This window comes from Hirundo rustica, unplaced genomic scaffold (assembly GCF_015227805.2).
Source record: "Hirundo rustica isolate bHirRus1 unplaced genomic scaffold, bHirRus1.pri.v3 unplaced_BUSCO_293860at7742, whole genome shotgun sequence".
Classification (NCBI taxonomy): Eukaryota; Metazoa; Chordata; class Aves; order Passeriformes; family Hirundinidae; genus Hirundo; species Hirundo rustica.
The window spans coordinates 13782-36044 of record NW_026690720.1 but is presented as its reverse complement, the minus strand read 5'-3'; the positions used below and the strand labels follow the sequence as shown (position 1 = coordinate 36044).

General features: G+C 54.4%; 1 protein-coding gene across 1 annotated transcript in view; it reads right to left on the bottom strand.

Annotated features, from left to right (window-relative positions):
• LOC120748253 (U5 small nuclear ribonucleoprotein 200 kDa helicase-like) overlaps window positions 1–22263 on the bottom strand; it is a gene marked incomplete at its 5' end in the record, with an annotated part of 59241 nt that overhangs the window by 25434 nt on the left and 11544 nt on the right. Inside the window, 11 exons of the mRNA XM_040054367.2 lie at window positions 767–994; window positions 3537–3697; window positions 6761–6934; window positions 8267–8456; window positions 10474–10628; window positions 14369–14487; window positions 15160–15266; window positions 16267–16350; window positions 16951–17031; window positions 18066–18218; window positions 21508–21705. Of these exons, the coding sequence (XP_039910301.1) occupies window positions 767–994; window positions 3537–3697; window positions 6761–6934; window positions 8267–8456; window positions 10474–10628; window positions 14369–14487; window positions 15160–15266; window positions 16267–16350; window positions 16951–17031; window positions 18066–18218; window positions 21508–21705 (1650 nt within the window). The remainder of the gene's footprint in view (window positions 1–766; window positions 995–3536; window positions 3698–6760; window positions 6935–8266; window positions 8457–10473; window positions 10629–14368; window positions 14488–15159; window positions 15267–16266; window positions 16351–16950; window positions 17032–18065; window positions 18219–21507; window positions 21706–22263) is intronic.

Here is a 22263-nt window from a genome sequence, read left to right as displayed (position 1 = left end):
GTGGGGAAAAACGGGATCGGGAATGGGATTGGGAATGGGAATGGAAATGGGATCGGGACGGGATCGGGAATGGGATTGGGAATGGGATCGGGAATGGGATTTGATCCAGCCAGGAGATCCCATGGAAATTCCTCCTGAGCTGGGTATGGACGGAGTAGGATCAGGAGTGAGATCAGGAGCAGGATCAGGACTGGGATCAGGAGCGGAATCAGGAGCAGGATCAGGAGTGGGATCAAGACTGGGAGCAGGAGCGGGAGCAGGATCAGGAGCGGGAACAGGAGCAGGAACAGGAGCAGGAGCTGGATCAGGAACCAGATCAGGACCAGGATCAGGAGTGAGATCAGGAGCAGGATCAGAAATGGGATCAGGAGCAGGATCAGGATCAGGAATAGGATCAGGAGTGAGATCAGGAGCAGGATCAGAAATGGGATCAGGAGCAGGATCAGAAATGGGATCAGGAGCAGGATCAGGAATAGATCAGGAGCAGGAGCAGGATCAGAAATGGGAGCAGGAGCAGGAGCAGGAGCCAGATCACGACTATTCCTGGCCGAGATCCATCCAGGACACCCCATGGAAACCCCTTCTGACCATCCCATCCCATCCCACCCCACCCCATCCCATCCCATCCCATCCCATCCCATCCCATCCCATCCCATCCCAGCGGGACAATTCCCGTCAGGAAAACCCACTCCAAACCGAGCTGCAATCCCGCTGGCACGCCGCACTCCGGGCCGGATCCGGCCCCGGCCATCCCCGGGATTCTCACCCCGTTCTCGCCCCCGATCAGGTGCACTTCATCCACGATGAACAGGTTGACGTTCTGCACGTTCTTGCGCTGCTTCCAGCGGCGGGACAGGATATCCCACTTCTCCGGCGTGCTGATGATGATGTTCCCTTTTCCCAGCAGCTTCAGGTCCGTGCTGGTCTCCCCGGTGAGGAGCACCACCTTCTTGTTGAGGCGCTCCTGGAATTTCTCGTACCAATCCATGAAAACCTGCGCCAGGAGAGAACGGGGATGGGCCTCGGATCGGGGCGCGTCGGTCAGGAAGTCACACGGGAGCGGCGGCGTTATGCCCGAAACGGGGGTGAGTTCCGACAAATTCCTCCCAAACTGAGGAAATTCCCACCAAACTGGGGCAATTCCCACCAAATTCCCCTCGGACTGGGGCAATTCCCACCAAATTCCCCTCGGACTGGGGCGATTCCCACCAAATTCCCCTCGGACTGGGGCGATTCCCACCAAATTCCCCTCGGACTGGGGTGATTCCCACCAAATTCCCCTCGGACTGGGGCAATTCCCACCAAATCCCCCTCGGACTGGGGCAATTCCCACCAAATCCCCCTCGGACTGGGGCGATTCCCACCAAATTCCCCTCGGACTGGGGCAATTCCCACCAAATTCCCCTCGGACTGGGGCGAATCCCACCGAATTCCTGGGGAATACACACAGGAGCAGCGTTCTTCCCCTCAGATTGGGGTAATTCCCACCAAACTGGGGCGATTCTCTCAAATTTAGAGTAATTCCTACGGAATTCCCACTAAATTGGGGCAATTCCCACCGAATTCCCCTCGTATTTCCCTCAAATTGAGGCAATTCCCACCAAAATAGAGCAATTCCCACCCCATTCCCCCCAAACTGGATCAATTCGCTCCCAATTCCCCCCAAACTGGATTGATTCCTGCCCAATTCCCCCCAAACCTTATTGATACCCCCCAAACCGGGTCAATTCCCACCCGATTCCCCCCAAACCGGGTCAATTCCCAACCGATTCCCCCCAAACCGGATCGATTCCCCCCAAACTGAGTCGATTCCCCCCAAACCAGATCAATTCCCCCAAAACTGAGTCGATTCCCCCCAAACTGGGTTGATTCCCCCCAAACCGGATCAATTCCCCCCAAACTGAGTCGATTCCCCACAAACCGGATCGATTCCCTCCCAATTCCCCCCAAACCGGGTCGATTCCCTCCCAATTCCCACCAAACCCGATCGATTCCCTCCCAATTCCCACCAAACCCGATTGATTCCCTCCCAATTCCCACCAAACCCGATTGATTCCCTCCCAATTCCCACCAAACCCGACCGATTCCCACCCAATTCCCCCCAAACCGGGTCAATTCCCGCCCAATTCCCCCCAAACCGGATCGATTCCCTCCCAATTCCCCCCAAACCGGATCCATTCCCGCCCAATTCCCCCCAAACCGGATCCATTCCCGCCCAATTCCCCCCAAACCGGATCGATTCCCACCCAATTCCCACCAAACCCGATCGATTCCCTCCCAATTCCCCCCAAACCCGACCGATTCCCACCCAATTCCCCCCAAACCGGGTCAATTCCCGCCCAATTCCCACCAAACCGCGTCGATTCCCACCCAACTCCCCCCAAACCGGATCCATTCCTCCCAAACGGGGTCAACCAAATTGACCAAATTGATTTGGTTCCCCCCAAACCGGATCAATTCCTGCCCAATTCCCCCCAAACCGGGTTGATTCCAACCCGACTCCACGCAAACCAGGTCAATTCCCACCTAATTCCCCCCAAACCGGGTCGATTCCCTCCCAATTCCCCCCAAACCGGGTCAATTCCCCCCAAACTGAGCCGATTCCCCCCAAACCGGGTCGATTCCCACCCAATTCCCCCCAAACCGGATCGATTCCCCCCAAACCGGATCGATTCCCCCCAAACCGGATCAGTTCCCCCCAAACTGAGTCGATTCCCCCCAAACCGGATCGATTCCTTCCCAATTCCCCCCAAACCGGATTGATTCCCTCCCAATTCCCCCCAAACCGGATTGATTCCCTCCCAATTCCCCCCAAACCGGATCCATTCCTCCCAAATGGGGTTGATTCCCTCCCAATTCCCCCCAAACCGGATCCATTCCTCCCAAACCGGGTTGATTCCCACCCAATTCCCCCCAAACCGGATCGATTCCTTCCCAATTCCCCCCAAACGGGGTTGATTCCCCCCAAACCGGGTCAATTCCCTCCCAATTCCCCCCAAACTGGATCAATTCCTGCCCAATTCCCCCCAAACGGGGTCGATTCCCTCCCAATTCCCCCCAAACCGGGTCGATTCCCCCCAAACCGGATCAGTTCCCCCCAAACTGAGTCGATTCCCCTCAAACCGGGTCGATTCCCTCCCAATTCCCCCCAAACCCGACCGATTCCCCCCCAAACCCGACCGATTCCCTCCCAATTCCCCCCAAACCGGGTCAATTCCCTCCCAATTCCCCCCAAACTGGATCGATTCCCTCCCAATTCCCCCCAAACTGAGTCGATTCCCCCCAAACCGGGTCAATTCCCTCCCAATTCCCCCCAAACCCGATCGATTCCCACCCAATTCCCCCCAAACCCGATCCATTCCCCCCCAAAACCGTGTCAATTCCCTCCCAATTCCCACCAAACCCGACCGATTCCCGCCCCATTCCCTCCCAACCCACCCCAAGGAGCATCGGGACGGGCAAAAATCACCCCCCCGAGCTCATCCCGCGCTCCCGAGGGGCCGAAGGCGGGAATTCCCGGCGCTCCCGGCGCTCACCTGCTCGGCCAGGGCCTCCATGGGCGTGATGTAGACGCAGCGGCCCTCGGCGTTCTGCAGGAGCATGCGCAGGATGGCGAACTCGGCGCAGATGGTCTTGCCGCTGCCCGTGGGCGCGCCCACGAAGACGTTGTCGTCGCTGTTGTACACCGTGTTGAACACTGCCCGGGAGGGGAACGGACATGGGAAAATCCCCGTGGATTTAGGGGAAAAGGGGGAAAAACGGGTTTGGGGGGTGGGGGAGACGCGGCCTGGATCCGGCCGGAGAGAGAGAGAGGAGCTCCGGGAAAAGCTCCTGAGGGAATTCTCCAGGAAAAGCTCCTGAGGGAATTCTCCGGGAAAAGCTCCTGAGGGAATTCTCCAGGAAAAGCTCCTGAGGGAATTCTCCGGGAAAAGCTCCTGAGGGAATTCTCCAGGAAAAGCTCCTGAGAGAATTCTCCGGGAAAAGCTCCTGAGGGAATTTCAGACTGGAATTCACAAAGGAAATTGTTAGGATTAGGGAAGATGCAGATTTCCTGATTTTGGTGAAAATTCCCTGTGGGTTTCTGGCAAAAATCCAGGAATGGGATGGGAAACGCGGCTCAGCCTGAGCAAGAGGAACTCCAGGGCAGGGAGTTTAGGGAATTTTGGATTCCTGCAGGAAAACCAACTCCAGGCTGTCACAGGAGGTCCCAATTCCCCACTCCAGGGAAAATCTCCATGGATTTCTGTCAGAGTTCTGGGAATTGGGTGAGGAGACGTGGCCTGGATCCGGCCGGAGAGAGAGAGGAGCTCCGGGAAAAGCTCCTGAGGGAATTCTCCAGGAAAAGCTCCTGAGGGAATTCTCCAGGAAAAGCCCCTGAGGGAATTCTCCAGGAAAAGCCCCTGAGGGAATTTCAGACCGGAATTCACTAAGGAAATTGTTAGGATTAGGGAAGATGCAGATTTCCTGATTTTGGTGAAAATTCCCAGCAGGTTTCAGGCAAAAATCCAGGAATGGGATGGGAAACACGGCCCAGCCTGAGCAAGAGGAACTCCAGGGCAGGGAGTTCAGGGAATTTCGGATTCCTGCAGGAAAACCAACTCCAGGCTGTCACAGGAGGTCCCAATTCCCTGCTCCAGGGAAAATCTCCATGGATTTCTGTCAGAGCTCTGGGAATTGGGCGCGGAGACGCGGCCTGGATCCGGCCGGAGAGAGAGAGAGGAGCTCCGGGAAAAACTCCCGAGGAATTCTCCAGGAAAAGCCCCTGAGGGAATTCTCCAGGAAAAGCCCCTGAGGGAATTCTCCAGGAAAAGCTCCTGAGGGAATTCTCCAGAAAAAGCTCCTGAGGGAATTCTCCAGAAAAAGCTCCCGAGGGAATTCTCCAGGAAAAGCTCCTGAGGGAATTCTCCAGAAAAAGCTCCCGAGGGAATTCTCCAGGAAAAGCCCCTGAGGGAATTCTCCAGGAAAAGCTCCTGAGGGAATTCTCCAGGAAAAGCTCCTGAGGGAATTCTCCAGGAAAAGCTCCTGAGGGAATTCTCCAGGAAAAGCTCCCGAGGGAATTCTCCAGGAAAAGCTCCTGAGGGAATTCTCCAGGAAAAGCTCCTGAGGGAATTTTAGTCCGGGAGTATTCCCCAGGGAGAGAGGGAACAAACCACGGATCCCAAATCTCTGCTACCACCTGGATTCCAGGAGGTTTCTCCCTGGATTCCAGGAGGTTTCTCCCTGGATTCCAGGAGGTTTCTCCCTGGATTCCAGGAGGTTTCTCCCTGGATTCCAGGGATTTTCCCCCTGGGGCAATGGAGATAAAGAACAGATGCCAAAGCTCTGCTGACATTTGGGCTCCTGGAGGGTTTTCCTCTGGGAATAGGGGATAAACCAGGGATCCCAAAATTCTGGGAACAGGGAACAAACCAGGGATCCCAAAACTCTGGGAATAGAGGATAAACCTGGGATCCCAAAATTCTGGAATAGGGAACAAACCAGGGATCCCAAAACTCTGAGAGAGGGGATAAACCATGGATCCCAAAACTCTGGGAATGGGGACAAACCCCAGATCCCAAACCTCTGTGAACAGGGGATAAGATCCCAAACCTCTGGGAATGGGGATAAACCACGAATCCCAAACCTCTGGGAATGGGGACAAAACATGGATCCCAAAACTCTGGGAATAGGTAACAAACAATGGATCCCAAACCTCTGGGAATAGGGATAAACCATGGATCCCAAAACTCTGGGAGAGAGGATAAACCATGGATCCCAAAACACTGAGAGAAAGGATAAACCATGGATCCCAAACCTCTGTGAATAGGGGATAAGATCCCAAACCTCTGGGAATGGGGATAAACCCCAGATCCCAAACCTCTGGGAATGGGGACAAACCCCAGACCCCAAACCTCTGGGAATGGGGACAAACCCCAGACCCCAAACCTCTGGGAATGGGGACAAACCACAGACCCCAAACCTCTGGGAACAGGGGAACAAACCCCAGATCCCAAACCTCTGGGAATGGGGACAAACCCCAGATCCCAAACCTCTGGGAATGGGGACAAACCCCAGACCCCAAACCTCTGGGAATGGGGACAAACCCCAGACCCCAAACCTCTGTGAACAGGGGAACAAACCCCAGACCCCAAACCTCTGGGAATGGGGACAAACCCCAGATCCCAAACCTCTGTGACCAGGGGATAAGATCCCAAACCTCTGGGAATGGGGACAAACCCCAGACCCCAAACCTCTGGGAATGGGGACAAACCCCAGACCCCAAACCTCTGTGAACAGGGGAACAAACCCCAGATCCCAAACCTCTGGGAATAGGGGATAAGATCCCAAACCTCTGGGAATGGGGACAAACCCCAGACCCCAAACCTCTGGGAATGGGGACAAACCCCAGACCCCAAACCTCTGTGAACAGGGGAACAAACCCCAGACCCCAAACCTCTGGGAATAGGGGATAAGATCCCAAACCTCTGGGAATGGGGACAAACCCCAGACCCCAAACCTCTGGGAATGGGGAACAAACCCCAGACCCCAAACCTCTGTGAACAGGGTTCCCACCCCACAACCCCCCCGCCCCAAGAAATCCACTAAGTGTGCCAAGAGCCAGGAACACCCACCAACACCCACCACCGTCCCCGGGAAGCCACCGAACCCCTCGGCGACCCCAAACCCCCCGAACCCCCCCGGGGCTCCGGCGGCGCGCGTTCCCCGCCCGATTCCCGCAAACCCGCGCGGATCCCGGCGGTGGGCGCGGGGCCGGAGGCACCTTGGGTCTGGATGGGGTTGAAGAAGGGGAACTTGTCCTGGTAGAGGCTCTCGAAGGCGCTGTTGCGCAGCGCCGACACCGGCAGCGGCTGCAGGTCCAGCAGCTCCGTGGGAGGAGGGTACTTCTCCGGCAGGATCAGGTGCCGGAAGGACACCGGGAGCTGCGTCTCGCAGGCTGGGGGACGGAGAGGAATTGCAGGGGGTCTCAGGGGTGGGCGGGGGGTCAGCGAGGGAGGGTTCGGGATTGCGGGATGGGGGCGGGAATGGAGGGAGGGGAAATGGATTCTGGAGGAGGGGTGGGGAATGGATCCCAAAGGTTCGGGAGAGGGGATGAAAAATGGATCCAAAAGGTTGGGGAGAGGGGATGAAAAACAGATCCCAAAGCTCTGGGAGAAGGGATAAAAAACGGATCCCAAAGGTTTGGGAGAGGGGATGAAAAACGGATCCCAAAGGTTTGGGAGAAGGGATAAAAAACGGATCCCAAAGGTTTGGGAGAAGGGATAAAAAACAGATCCCAAAGCTCTGGGAGAAGAATAAAAAACAGATCTAAAAGGTTCGGGAGAGGGATAAAAAACGGATCCCAAAGGTTCGGGAGAGGGATAAAAAACGGATCCCAAAGCTCTGGGAACAGGGGACAGACCAGGAATAACCCCTGGAAAATCAGGAATGACCCCAGGAAAACCGGGAATAGCCCCTGGAAAAGCAGCACTCACAGAGCCATAAACCCCAGGAAACCACAGAATAAACCCAGAAAAACCAGGAATAACCCAGGAAAATCAGGAATAACCCCAGGAAAATCAGGAATAGGAATAACCCCAGGAAAATCAGGAATAACGCCAGGAAAATCAGGAATAGGAATAACCCCATGAAAATCAGGAATAACGCCAGGAAAATCAGGAATAATGCCAGGAAAAGCAGGAATAAACCCAGAAAAACACGGAATAACCCCGGAAAAGCAGGAATAACGCCAGGAAAATCAGGAATAACCCCATGAAAATCAGGAATAAACCCAGGAAAAGCAGAAATAACCCCAGGAAAATCAGGAATAACCCCAGGAAAAGCAGGAATTAACCCCAGAAAATCAGGAATAACCCCAGAAAAACACGGAATAACCCCGGAAAAGCAGGAATAACGCCAGGAAAATCAGGAATAACGCCCGGAAAAGCAGGACTAAGCCCTGGAAAAGCAGGAATAACCCTGGAAAAGCAGGAATAACCCTGGAAAAGCAGGAATAACGCCAGGAAAATCAGGAATAATGCCAGGAAAAGCAGGAATAACCCAGGAAAAGCAGGAATAACCCAGGAAAAGCAGGAATAACGCCAGGAAAAGCAGGAATAACGCCAGGAAAATCAGGAATAAGGCCAGGAGAAGCAGGAATAAGGCCAGGAGAAGCAGGAATAAGCCCTGGAAAATCAGGAATAACCCCAGAAAAACACGGAATAAACCCATGAAAATCAGGAATAAGGCCAGGAGAAGCAGGAACGACCCCCGGCAGAGCGGCACTCACAGAGCCAGCGGTCCGACACCACGCGGATGAAGTACTGCGGCGGCAGCGGCTCGAAGACGGGCACGAAGAACGTCACCAGGTGCTCGTCCTGCGCGTACTTGGCCTTGAGCAGGAAATACTCGTGGTGCAGGATCACCTCGCTGTCCACGTCCTCCACCAGGATCCAGAACGCCTCCGAGGAGCCGTGAACCTGGGGAAAAGCCACGGGAAGAGTTCGATCCCCAACGGCGGCGGTTCGGGAATCCGGCGCCGCGGCGGCGCCTCTGCGCCCAGGATCGGGGTTTGCCTCGGGGGTTTTTACAGGTGAAGCCCAGATTTTTCTGGTTTTCCTCAGTCAGGGTATTTCTGTTCTTTATTTTTACAGTCCGGCCCCGGAATTTCTCGTTTTCCATTCAATCAGGGCGTTTTCCCTCAAGGTTTTCACATCCCAGCCCCAGAATTCCACATTTTCCCTCAAGGTTTTCACATCCCAGCCCCAGAATTCCACATTTTCCCTAGAGGTTTTCACACCCCATTCCCAGAAATCCCATTTTCTCTCAGGATTTCCATGCCAGTCCCAAAATTCCCCATTTTCCCCTCATTATTTCCCACCCCAACCCCAGAATTTCCCATTTCCCCTCAAGATTTTCACCCCCCATTCCCATAATCTCCCATTTTCCCTCACGATTTCCACACCCTGTTCCCATAATCTCCCATTTTTCTCCTCACGATTTCCACCCCCCAACCCCAGAATTCCCCATTTCCCCTCACGATTTCCACCCCCCATTCCCACAATCTCCCATTTTTCCCCTCACAATTTCCCACCCCAACCCCAGAATTCCCCATTTTCCCTCACAATTTCCTCACCCCAGTCCCAGAATTCCACATTTTCCCTCACGATTTCCACCCCCCATCCCCAGAAATCCCATTTTCTCTCAGGACTTCCACACCAGTCCCAAAATTCCCCATTTTCCCCTCAAGGTTCTCACATCCCAGCCCCAGAATTCCCCCTTTTCCCTCACAATTTCCACCCCCCATTCCCACAATCTCCCATTTTCCCTCACAATTTCCCACCCCAACCCCAGAATTCCCCATTTTCCCTCACAATTTCCACCCCCCATCCCCACAATCTCCCATTTTCCCTCACGATTTCCACCCCCAACCCCAGAATTCCCCATTTTCCCTCACGATTTCCACACCCTGTTCCCACAATCTCCCATTTTCCCTCACAATTTCCACCCCCCAACCCCAGAATTCCCCATTTTCCCTCACAATTTCCACCTCCCAACCCCAGAATCCCTCATTTTTCCCTCACAATTTCCCACCCCAACCCCAGAATTCCCCATTTTCCCTCACAATTTCCCACCCCAACCCCAGAATTCTGCATTTTCCCTCACAATTTCCATCCCCCAACCCCAGAATTCCGCATTTTCCCTCACAAATTCCACCCCCCAACCACAGAATTCCCCATTTTCCCTCACAATTTCCCACCCCAACCCCAGAATTCCCCATTTTCCCTCATGATTTCCACCCCCCACTCCCAGAAATCCCATTTTCTCTCAGGATTTCCACACCGGTCCCAAAATTCCCCATTTTCCCTCACAATTTCCATCCCCCAGCCCCAGAATTCCACATTTCCCCTCACGATTTCCACCCCCCATCCCCAGAAATCCCATTTTCTCTCAGGACTTCCACACCAGTCCCAGAATTCCCCATTTTCCCCTCAAGGTTCTCACATCCCAGCCCCAGAATTCCCCCTTTTCCCTCACGATTTCCACCCCCCATTCCCACAATCTCCCATTTTCCCTCACAATTTCCCACCCCAACCCCAGAATTTCCCATTTTCCCTCACAATTTCCACCTCCCAACCCCAGAATCCCTCATTTTTCCCCCACAATTTCCCACCCCAACCCCAGAATTCCCCATTTTCCCTCACAATTTCCACCTCCCAACCCCAGAATTCCCCATTTTCCCCTCACAATTTCCCACCCCAACCCCAGAATTCCCCATTTTCCCTCACAATTTCCACCTCCCAACCCCAGAATTCCCCATTTTCCCTCACAATTTCCACCCCCAACCCCAGAATTCCACATTTTCCCTCACAATTTCCCACCCCAACCCCAGAATTCCCCATTTTCCCTCACAATTTCCCACCCCAACCCCAGAATTCCCCATTTTCCCCTCCCGATTTCCACCCCAAATCCCGGCCCGCTCCGTTCCCTTCCCACCTTCTCGTCCCACTGGAAGTCGGGCGCGATGGTGAGCTCCACCTTGAGCGTGGAGCGCGTGATGGGCTGCAGGTGCACGGACAGCTCCAGCTTGGGGAACAGGTGCACGTATTTATGGATGGTTTTCCCCATTTTCGGCATCCGGATCAGCTCCCCTGGGAGGGAGGGCGGGAAAAAAACGGGGCCGGGGTCAGGGCGGATCCCAAAAAGAGCGGGATTCGGAGCGCGAGGCCTCCGCAGCTGCTCCGAGCGCTCGGGAACGTCTGGAGGGATTCTCGCGTTTCTGAGGGGAGCTCCTTCATTTCTCAGGGGGATTCCTTCATTTCTGAGGGAAATTCTCCCATTTCTGAGGGAAATTCTGTTTCTGAGGGAAATTTTCCCGTTTCTGAGGGAAATTCCCTCATTTCTGAGGGAAATACCCCCATTTCTGAGGGAAATACCCCCATTTCTGAGGGAAATTCTCCCGTTTCTGAGGGAAATTCTCCCGTTTCTGAGGGAAATTCCCCCATTTCTGAGGGGAATACCCCCATTTCTGAGGGAAAATCCTGTATAAATTCCCTCATTTCTGAGGGAAATTCCCCCATTTTACTGAGGGAAAATCCTGGAGCAATTCTCCTATTCCTGAGGGAAACTTCCCCATTTCTGAGGGAACATCCTGGATAAATTCCCCCATTTATGAGGGAAATTCCCCCAAATTTCTGAGGCAAAATCCTGAAGCAGTTCCTCCATTTCTGAGGGAAATGCCTGGAGTAATTCCCCCATTTCCGAGGGAAAACCCTGGAGCGATTCCCCTACTCCTGAGTGAAATTCCCCAATTTCCAAGGGAAATCCTGGAGAAATTCTCCCATTTCTGAGGGAAATTCCCCAACAAATTTCCCCATTTCTCAGGGAAAGTCCCCCATTTCTGAGGGAAAATCCTGGATAAAATCCCTTATGTCTGAGGGAAATTCCTGGATAAATTCCCCTATTCCTGAGTGAAATTCCCCAGTTTCCGAGGGAAATCCTGGAGCAATTCCCCCATTTCTGAGGGAGAACCGGCGGTGGGTGCACGGACAGCTCCAGCTTGGGGAACAGGTGCACGTATTTATGGATGGTTTTCCCCATTTTCGGCATCCGGATCAGCTCCCCTGGGAGGGAGGGCGGGAAAAAAACGGGGCCGGGGTCAGGGCGGATCCCAAAAAGAGCGGGATTCGGAGCGCGAGGCCTCCGCAGCTGCTCCGAGCGCTCGGGAACGTCTGGAGGGATTCTCGCGTTTCTGAGGGGAGCTCCTTCATTTCTCAGGGGGATTCCTTCATTTCTGAGGGAAATTCTCCCGTTTCTGAGGGAAATTCTCCCGTTTCTGAGGGGGATTCCTTCATTTCTCAGGGGGATTCCTTCATTTCTGAGGGAAATTCTCCCGTTTCTGAGGGAAATTCTCCCATTTCTGAGGGAAATTCTCCTGTTTCTGAGGGAAATTCCCCCATTTCTGAGGGAACTACCCCCATTTCTGAGGGGAATACCCCCATTTCTGAGGGGAATTCTCCCGTTTCTGAGGGAAATTCTCCCGTTTCTGAGGGAAAATCCTGTATAAATTCCCTCATTTATGAGGGAAATTCCCCCATTTTACTGAGGGAAAATCCTGGAGTAATTCTCCTATTCCTGAGGGAAATTCCCCATTTCCGAGGGAACATCCTGGACAAATTCCCCCATTTATGAGGGAAATTCCCCCAAATTTCTGAGGCAAAATCCTGAAGCAGTTCCCCCATTTCTGAGGGAAATGCCTGGAGTAATTCCCCAATTTCCGAGGGAAAACCCTGGAGCGATTCCCCTACTCCTGAGTGAAATTCCCCAATTTCCAAGGGAAATCCTGGAGAAATTCTCCCATTTCTGAGGGAAATTCCCCAATAAATTTCCCCATTTCCGAGGGAAATTCTCCCATTTCTGAGGGAAATTCCCCAATAAGTTTTCCCATTTCTGAGGGAAATTCTCCCATTTCTGAGGGAAATTCTCCCATTTCTGAGGGAAATTCCCCAATAAGTTTTCCCATTTCTGAGGGAAATTCTCCCGTTTCTGAGGGAAAATCCTGGAGTAATTCTCCTGTTCCTGAGAGAAACTTCCCCATTTCTGAGGGAACATCCTGGATAAATTCCCCCATTTCTGAGGGAAATTCCCCCCAAATCTCTGAGGGCAAATCCTGAAGGAAATCCTCAATTTCCGAGGGAAATTCCTGGATAAATTCCCCCATTTCCGAGGGAAATTCCTGGATAAATTCCCCCATTTCTGCGGGAAATTCCTGGATAAATTCCCCCATTTCCGAGGGAAATTCCTGGATAAATTCCCGCATTTCCGAGGGAAATTCCTGGATAAATTTCCCCATTTCTGCGGGAAATTCCTGGATAAATTCCCCCATTTCTACGGGAAATTCCTGGATAAATTCCCCCATTTCTGAGGGCAATTCCTGGATAAATTCCCCCATTTCTGTGGGAAATTCCTGGATAAATTCCCCCATTTCTGAGGGAAATTCCTGGATAAATTCCCCCATTTATGAGGGAAATTCCTGGATAAATTCCCCCATTTCCGAGGGAAATTCCTGGATAAATTCCCCCATTTCTGCAGGAAATTCCTGGATAAATTCCCCCATTTCTGCGGGAAATTCCTGGATAAATTCCACCATTTCTGAGGGCAATTCCTGGATAAATTCCCCCATTTCTGCGGGAAATTCCTGGATAAATTCCACCATTTCCGAGGGAAATTCCTGGATAAATTCCACCATTTCTGCGGGAAATTCCTGGATAAATTCCCCCATTTATGAGGGAAATTCCTGGATAAATTCCCCCATTTCTGCAGGAAATTCCTGGATAAATTCCCCCATTTCTGAGGGAAATTCCTGGATAAATTCCCCCATTTCTGCGGGAAATTCCTGGATAAATTCCCCCATTTCTGAGGGAAACCCCCCAATTTTGGAATGAAACTCCTGGAGGAATTCCCCCATTTCGGAGGGAATATTCTAGAGAGATCCCCCAATTTCTCAGTGTAAATTCCTGGAGAAATTCCCCCAATTTAGGAGTGAAAATCCTGGAAAAATTCCCAACCCTCAAAATGCAGAATTTTTTCCCAAAGTCCCATCTGAACCCGGATTTGGGGGATTTTAACCTGGATTTGGGGGATTTTAGCCTGGATTTGGGGGATTTCAGCCCAAATTCAGGGGATTTTAGCCTGGATTTGGAGGATTTTTAACTCAGATTTGTGGGATTTTAGCCTGGATTTGGAGGTTTTCTGCCCAAATTTAGAGGATTTTAACCTGGATTTGGGGGTTTTAGTCCAGATTCTGGGGATTTTAGCCTGGATTTGGAGGATTCTTAACCCAGATTTGGGGGATTTTAACCTGAATTTAGAGGATTTTAACCTGGATTTGTGGGATTTTAAACCGGATTTGTGGGATTTTCCTGTGCCATGATCCCAAATCCCTCCCCATCCCAGATTTGGTGGATTTTAACCCAGATTTGGTGGATTTTAACCCTGATTTAAGGGAATTTAACCCTGATTTAAGGATTTTTAACCCTGATTTGGTGGATTTTAACCCGGATTTGGTGGATTTTAACCCAGATTTGGTGGATTTTAACCCAGATTTAAGGGATTTTAACCCAGATTTAAGGGATTTTAACCGGGATTTGGTGGATTTTAACCCAGATTTGGTGGATTTTAACCGGGATTTGGTGGATTTTAACCCAGATTTAAGGGATTTTAACCAGGATTTGGTGGATTTTAACCCGGATTTGGTGGATTTTAACCCAGATTTAAGGGAATTTATCCTGGATTTGGTGGATTTTAACCCGGGTTTGTGGGATTTCCCCGTGCCACCATCCCGAACCCCCCCTTATCCCGCATCTGCCGGCTCTGCCCCGCGTCTCCGCACCGATCTCGTTGTGGTTGAGGTCGTAGAGGCGCTCGAAGGGGAAATTCTTCTTCTCGATCTTCTTCACCACCTCCTCGGGCAGCTTCTTGAACTGGCGCAGGGGACACATGGACTGCCACCTGCGGGGACCGCCGGGGCTCAGGGCGCCGCGGGGGTGCGGGAATGCCGCGGGGGTGTGGGAATGCTGCAGGGGTGCGGGAATGCTGCGGAATGCGGGAATGCCGCAGGGGTGCGGGAATGCCGTGGGGGATGCGGGAATTCTGTGTGGGATGCGGGAACGCTGTGGGATGCGGGGATCCCGCGGGGGTGCGGGAATGCCGCGGGGGATGCAGGAATGCCGTGGGGGATGCGGGAATTCTGCGGGGGATGCGGGAATTCTGCGGGGGATGCGGGAATTCTGTGGGGGATGCGGGAATTCTGTGGGGGATGTGGGAATTCTGTGGGGGATGCGGGAATGCCATGGGGGATGCGGGAATCCGGCGGGGGATGCGGGAACGCTGTGGGATGCGGGAATGCCGCGGGGGTGCGGGAATGCTGCGGGGGATGTGGGAATGCCGTGGGAGATGCGGGAATCCGGCGGGGGATGCGGGAATGCTACGGGATGCGGGAAGCCGGTGGGGGATGTGGGAATGCCGTGGGGGATGAGGGAATGCTGCGGGATGCGGGAATCCGGCAGGGGATGTGGGAATCCCGCGGGGGATGCGGGAATGCTGTGTGGGATGCGGGAATGCTGTGGGGGATGCGGGAATTCTGCAGGGGATGCGGGAATGCCGCGGGGCGCGGGCACTCACATGCGCTTGTCGATCATCTTGCAGAGGTTGAGGGTTTTGTCGGTGAGCTGCGCCCAGCCGCGGTTCAGGACGATCTCGAAGATGGCTCTCATCAGCCTCCCGGCCGACTGCGGAGCACGGGGACGTTCTGGGATGGCATCTCGCCCGCTCCCCAATTCCTGCCCGTTCCCATCCTGCCCGCTCCCCAATGCCCGCCCCCCAACGCCCGCCCGTTCCCATCCCACCCGTTCCCCAATTCCTGCCTGTTCCCATCCCACCCGTTCCCCAATTCCTGCCTGTTCCCCAATCCCCGCCCGTTCCCATCCCGCCCGTTCCCCAATTCCTGCCCACTCCCCAATTCCCGCCCGTTCCCATCCTGCCCGTTCCCCAATTCCTGCCTGTTCCCGAATTCCCGCCCGTTCCCATCCTGCCCCCCGCGCCGGCACAGAGGGGTGTGGGGTGGGAATGACCCCAAAAAATCCCACAAAATCCCAACCGGTGTCATCCCACAGTGTCGGCCTCGGACACTTCCAGGGATCCCAGCTCCTCTGGGAATTCCATCCCAGCCAGGAATTCCTTCCCAAAATCCCGTCTAAACCTCCACACGGAATCCCAGAGTGTTTCTGGATAAAGGGACCCCAAAGCTCATCCGGTCCCACCACGGCTCCCACACTTTCCACGGTCCCAGGTGGCTCCAGCCTGGCCTTGGACACTTCCAGGGATCCCAGCTCCTCTGGGAATTCCATCCCAGCCAGGAATTCCTGCCCAAAATCCCACCCTGATCTCCACTTTCCCCCTGTGAAGCCATTCCCTCTCATCCTGTCCTTCCAAACCTTTTCCCACCTTTCCTTTTCAAGCACGCGACGGTCATTTAGGATTTTCCACCCCAAACCCCTCTGAGAGGAGCAGCTGTTGATCCCCAAATTCCCAGGCTCTGCTCCCTTGAGGATCCCGTTCCCGCTCAGATCCTCCCACCGCTCCCAGTTCGGATTCACAGGGGGAATTTTTGCCCAAAACTTCAATCTCTGGGGCGGGAGCGGCCGGAAGGGAGCAGCCGATTCCCAGCTGTTCAAAGCCGGCCTCCGTGGGCCGATCCCGCTGGGAATTCCCCGGGAACTCCCGGCTCACCTGGGTGACGTAGACCATGTCGGCCATGAGGGCGAATCCCTCCAGCTTCAGCTGCGAGATGAAGGCCTGGAGCAGCACGTTGATCTGGGAACGGCGACGGAAAAGGCTCAGGGAATATTCCGGGAAATCTCCTTTGCCTGGCGCTCAATTCCCAAGGAAACCGCCTTTTCCTGGTTCCTCATTTCCCAAGGAAATCTCCTTTGCCTGGTTCCTCATTTCCCGGGAAATCTCCTTTTCCTGGTTCCTCATTTCCCAGGAAATCTCCTTTGCCTGGTGCTCAATTCCCAAAGAAATCTCCTTTGCCTGGTTCCTCATTTCCCAGGAAATCTCCTTGGCCTGGTGCTCAATTCCCAAGGAGATCTCCTTTTCCTGGCACTGAATTCCCAAGTTAATCTCCTTTGCCTGGTTCCTGATTTCCCAAAAAATCTGCTTTTCCTAGTTCCTGATTTCCCAGGAAAGCTGCTTTTCCTGCTTTCCAAATTTCCCAAAAAATCTGCTTCTCCTGGTTCCTGATTTCCCAGGAAATCTCCTTTTCCCGGTTCCAGATTTCCCAGGAAATCTCCTTTTCCCGATTCCCTTCTCCCACCCATCCCACCACCACCCCCCAGATCCCTCCGAGCTTCCCAGGACACCCCGGGGAGGGAAGAGAGCAGAATTCCCCCGGGAATTCCGGGCACGGCTCACCTTGGCACTGGGCTCCTCGATGCTCTCCTTCACCGGGATCGGGACTCGTTCCAGAAGCTTCTGCAGCTCCAGCTTCTCCTCCTGGGGGAGAACGCAGATGGAGGGTGGGGTGATCCCTCCGGAGTGGCTCCGCAGCACCCACAAATCCCAGCTTTTCCTTGGTTTTCCCCCAAAGCTCTTCCCAAAAATTGTGTCCGAGCGCTTTCCCGGCCTGCACTGGGTGATGCCCACGGAGCCGGGAACGGCTCGGGGCCTCTCCAGGCAAAAACTCAGCGGTGGCTCTGGGGTGCTGTTGGGTGATGGTGGTTGGGTGTTGATGGGTGTTGGTGGCTGTTGGGTGACGGCTCTTGGGTGTTGTTGGGTGACATTGGCTGTTGGATGCTGTTGGATGTTGATGGGTGTTGGGTGTTGATGGCTGTTGGGTGGTGGCTGTTGGGTGTTGGGTGATGGTGGTTGGGTGCTGTTGGGTGCTGTTGGGTGCTGGCTGTAGGGTGATGTTTGTTGGGTGTTGAGTGATGGCTGCTAGGTGTTGGGTGTTGTTTGGGTGATGGCTGTTGGGTGTTGTTTGCGTGGGTGCTGTTGGGTGTTGGTGGGTGATGGTGGTTGGGTGTTGGTGGGTGTTGGTGGCTGTTGGGTGTTGGGTGATGGTGGTTGGGTGCTGTTGGGTGATGGCTGTTGGGTGCTGGCTGTAGGGTGATGTTTGTTGGATGTTGAGTGATGGCTGCTGGGTGTTGTTGGGTGTTGATGGCTGCTGGGTGTTGGGTGTTGTTTGGGTGATGGCTGTTGGGTGTTGTTTGCGTGGGTGCTGTCGGGTGTTGGTGGGTGATGGTGGTTGGGTGTTGTTGGGTGATGGTGGTTGGGTGCTGTTGGGTGATGGCTGTTGGGTGCTGGCTGTAGGGTGATGTTTGTTGGGTTTGAGTGATGGCTGCTGGGTGCTGTTGGGTGTCATTGGGTGCTGTTGGGTGTCGCTGGGTGCTGTTGGGTGCCGTTGGGTGTGTGTTGTTGGGTGGCTGCTGTTGGGTGCTGTTTGTTGGGTGCTGTTTGTTGGGTGCTGTTCGTTGGGTGCTGTTCGCTGGGTGCCGCCCGCTGGGTGCCGCCCGTCGCGGCGCCGGTACCTCGCGCACGGTGATGTTGCGGAACTCGGAGGACAGCGAGAAGACGCGGAAGAGCTCGATCTCGCTCAGCGTGGGTTTCAGCAGCTGGTTGTACGTCTGCACCGTCTCGTTGGTGATGTAGTAATGGCTGGCGATGCGGCCCAGCTCCGTCACCTGCCGGGACAGCGCGGGAACGCGGCCAGGGTCAGGAGAAACCGCGGGAACGGCCGGGAGAATGGCGGGAATGCCGGAGAAACCACCGGAACAATCAGGAGAAACAACGGGAACGGCCGGGAGAGCGGCGGGAATGATGGGAGAAACCACCAGAACAATCAGGAGAAACCGCGGGAACGGCCGGGAGAACGGCGGGAATGATGGGAGAAACCACGGGAACAATCAGGAGAAACAACGGGAACGGCCGGGAAAACGGCGGGAATGATGGGAGAAACCATGGGAACAATCAGGAGAAACCGCGGGAACGGCCGGGAGAGCGGCGGGAATGATGGGAGAAACCACCGGAACAATCAGGAGAAACAACGGGAACGGCCGGGAGAACAGCGGGAATGCCGGAGAAACCACCGGAACAATCAGGAGAAACCGCGGGAACGGCCGGGAAAAGGGCGGGAATGATGGGAGAAACCACGGGAACAATCAGGAGAAACAACGGGAACGGCCGGGAAAAGGGCGGGAATGCCGGAGAAACCACCGGAACAATCAGGAGAAACAACGGGAACAGCCGGGAGAGCGGCGGGAATGATGGGAGAAACCACAGGAACAATCAGGAGAAACCGCGGGAACGGCCGGGAAAAGGGCGGGAATGCCGGAGAAACCACGGGAACAATCAGGAGAAACCGTGGGAACGGCCGGGAGAGCGGCGGGAATGATGGGAGAAACCACCGGAACAATCAGGAGAAACAACGGGAACGGCCGGGAGAGCGGCGGGAATGATGGGAGAAACCACGGGAACAATCAGGAGAAACAACGGGAACGGCCGGGAAAACGGCGGGAATGATGGGAGAAACCACGGGAACAATCAGGAGAAACCGCGGGAACGGCCGGGAGAACAACGGGAATGCCGGAGAAACAACGGGAACGGCCGGGAGAGCAGCGGGAATGATGGGAGAAACCACCGGAACAATCAGGAGAAACCACGGGAACGGCCGGGAAAACGGCGGGAATGCCGGAGAAACCGTGGGAACGATGGGAGAAACCATGGGAACGGCCGGGAGAACGGCGGGAATGCCGGAGAAACCACGGGAACAATCAGGAGAAACCGCGGGAACGGCCGGGAAAAGGGCGGGAACAATCAGGAGAAACCGCGGGAACGGCCGGGAGAACGGCGGGAATGATGGGAGAAACCACCGGAACAATCAGGAGAAACCGCGGGAACGGCCGGGAGAGCGGCGGGAATGATGGGAGAAACCACCGGAACAATCAGGAGAAACAACGGGAACGGCCGGGAGAACAGCGGGAATGCCGGAGAAACCACCGGAACAATCAGGAGAAACCGCGGGAACGGCCGGGAGAACAGCGGGAATGCCGGAGAAACCACCGGAACAATCAGGAGAAACAACGGGAACGGCCGGGAAAAGGGCGGGAATGATGGGAGAAACCACGGGAACAATCAGGAGAAACCGCGGGAACGGCCGGGAAAACAGCGGGAATGATGGGAGAAACCACCGGAACAATCAGGAGAAACAACGGGAACGGCCGGGAGAACGGCGGGAATGATGGGAGAAACCACGGGAACAATCAGGAGAAACAACGGGAACGGCCGGGAGAACGGCGGGAATGATGGGAGAAACCACCGGAACAATCAGGAGAAACCGCGGGAACGGCCGGGAAAACGGCGGGAATGCCGGAGAAACCACCGGAACAATCAGGAGAAACAGCGGGAACGGCCGGGAGAACGGCGGGAATGCCGGAGAAACCACGGGAACAATCAGGAGAAACAACGGGAACGGCCGGGAGAGCGGCGGGAATGATGGGAGAAACCGCGGGAACAATCAGGAGAAACCGCGGGAACGGCCGGGAGAGCAGTGGGAATGATGGGAGAAACCACCGGAACAATCAGGAGAAACAACGGGAACGGCCGGGAAAAGGGCGGGAATGATGGGAGAAACCACCGGAACAATCAGGAGAAACAACGGGAACGGCCGGGAAAAGGGCGGGAATGATGGGAGAAACCACCGGAACAATCAGGAGAAACAACACGAACGGCCGGGAGAACGGCCAGAACAATCAGGATAAACCACAGGAACAACTGGGATAAACCACGGGAACAACCGGGATAAACCACGGGATAAACCACAGGAACAGCCGGGATAAACCACGGGATAAACCACAGGAACAGCCGGGATAAACCACGGGATAAACCACAGGAACAGCCAGGATAAACCACAGGATAAACCACGGGAACAACCAGGATATCCCATGGGAATGACAGGGAGAACAGCTGGAACCGTCAGGGAACAGCTGGAACGGCCAGGAGAAACCACGGGAGCAGCCAGGAGAATCCACAGGAATTGTGGGGAGAAACAACGGGAACAACCCAGACAAACCACGGGAATTGTGGGGAGAAACCACAGAAATGTCCAGGAGAACCCACAGGAATTATGGGGGAAAACCACGGGAACGGCCAGGACATCCAGGACAACCCACACCACCAGGAACCTCCTCATTTTCCCACCCTCCCACCCAGAAATCCCTGTTTTCTTTCCCCCTCCCACCCAAAAATCCCGGTTTTTTTTTCTCCCTCCCACCCAAAAATCCCCATATTTTTTTTCCCTCCCACCCAGAAATCTCCATTTTTTCCCCCCTCCCACCCAGAAATCCCTCCATTTTTTTTCCCCGCCCTCCCACCCAGAAATCCCCATTTTTCCCCCCTTCCCACCCAGAAATCTCCATTTTTTCCCCCTCCCACCCAAAAATCCTGCTTTTTTTCCCCCTACCACCCAGAAATCCCCAATTTTTTTCCCCGCCATCCCACCCAGAAATCTCAATTTCTTTTCCCTGCCATCCCCCCCAAAAATCCCCATTTTTTCCCCCTCCCCCCCAGAAATCTCCATTTTTTTTCCCACCTCCCACCCAAAAATCCCCATTTTTTTTCCCCCTTCCCACCCAGAATTCTCCATATTTTTTTTCCCTCCCCCCCAGAAATCTCCATTTTTTTCCCCCTCCCACCCAAAAATCTCCATTTCCCCCTCCCACCCAAAAATCTCCATTTCCCCCCCCACCCAGAAATCCCTTCTCCATTTTTTTTCCCTCCCACCCAAAAATCCCCATTTTTTCCCCCCTCCCACCCAAAAATCCTGCTTTTTTTCCCCCTACCACCCAGAAATCCCCCATTTTTTTTCCCTGCCATCCCCCCCCCAAAACCCCCATTTTTTTCCCACCCAAACCCCCCATTTTTCCCCCACCATCCCACCCCCAAAATCCCCGTTTTCCCCCCTCGCCGTCCCACCTGGAAGTTCCCGGTTTTCTTGTCGTACTTGACCAGGTTGTTCTTGTCGAGCGTGAGCGCGGCCGTGTGCACGAGGTCCAGGCGCCGCTGCTCCAGGAGCGGATCGGCCTTCAGGTGCTCGTGGGCGATGCCGTAGAGCGCGGGCGAGCGCAGCATGCGGATGTACAGGTACGTGTAGCCCAGCCAGTTCACCGCGTCCTGCGCCGGCCGGGAAACGCGGGGAGAATTGCTGCTCCCGGGGCTCCAAATTTCCCAGGAAAGCTGCTTCTCCTCATTCCCAATTCCCAGGAAAGACGTTTTGCCTGGTGCTCGATTTCCCAGGAAAGCTGCTTCTCCCGGTGCTCCAAATTTCCCAGGAAAGCTCCTTTTCCTCATTCCCAATTTCCCAGAGAAGTTGCTTTTTCTTATTCCCAATTTCCCAGGAAAGCTGCTTCTCCTCATTCCCAATTTCCCAGGAAAGCTGCTTCTCCTCATTCCCAATTTCCCAGGAAAGCTGCTTCTCCTCATTCCCAAATTTCCCAGGAAAGCTGCTTCTCCGCATTCCCAAATTCCCAGGAAAGCTGCTTCTCCTCATTCCCAGTTTCCCAGAGAAGCTGATTCTCCTCATTCCCAATTTCCCAGGAAAGCTGCTTCTCCTCATTCCCAGTTTCCCAGAGAAGCTGCTTCTCCCAGTGCTCCAATTCCCAGGAAAGCTGCTTTTCCTCATTCCCAATTCCCAGGAAAGCTGCTTCTCCTGGTGCTCCAATTTCCCAGAGA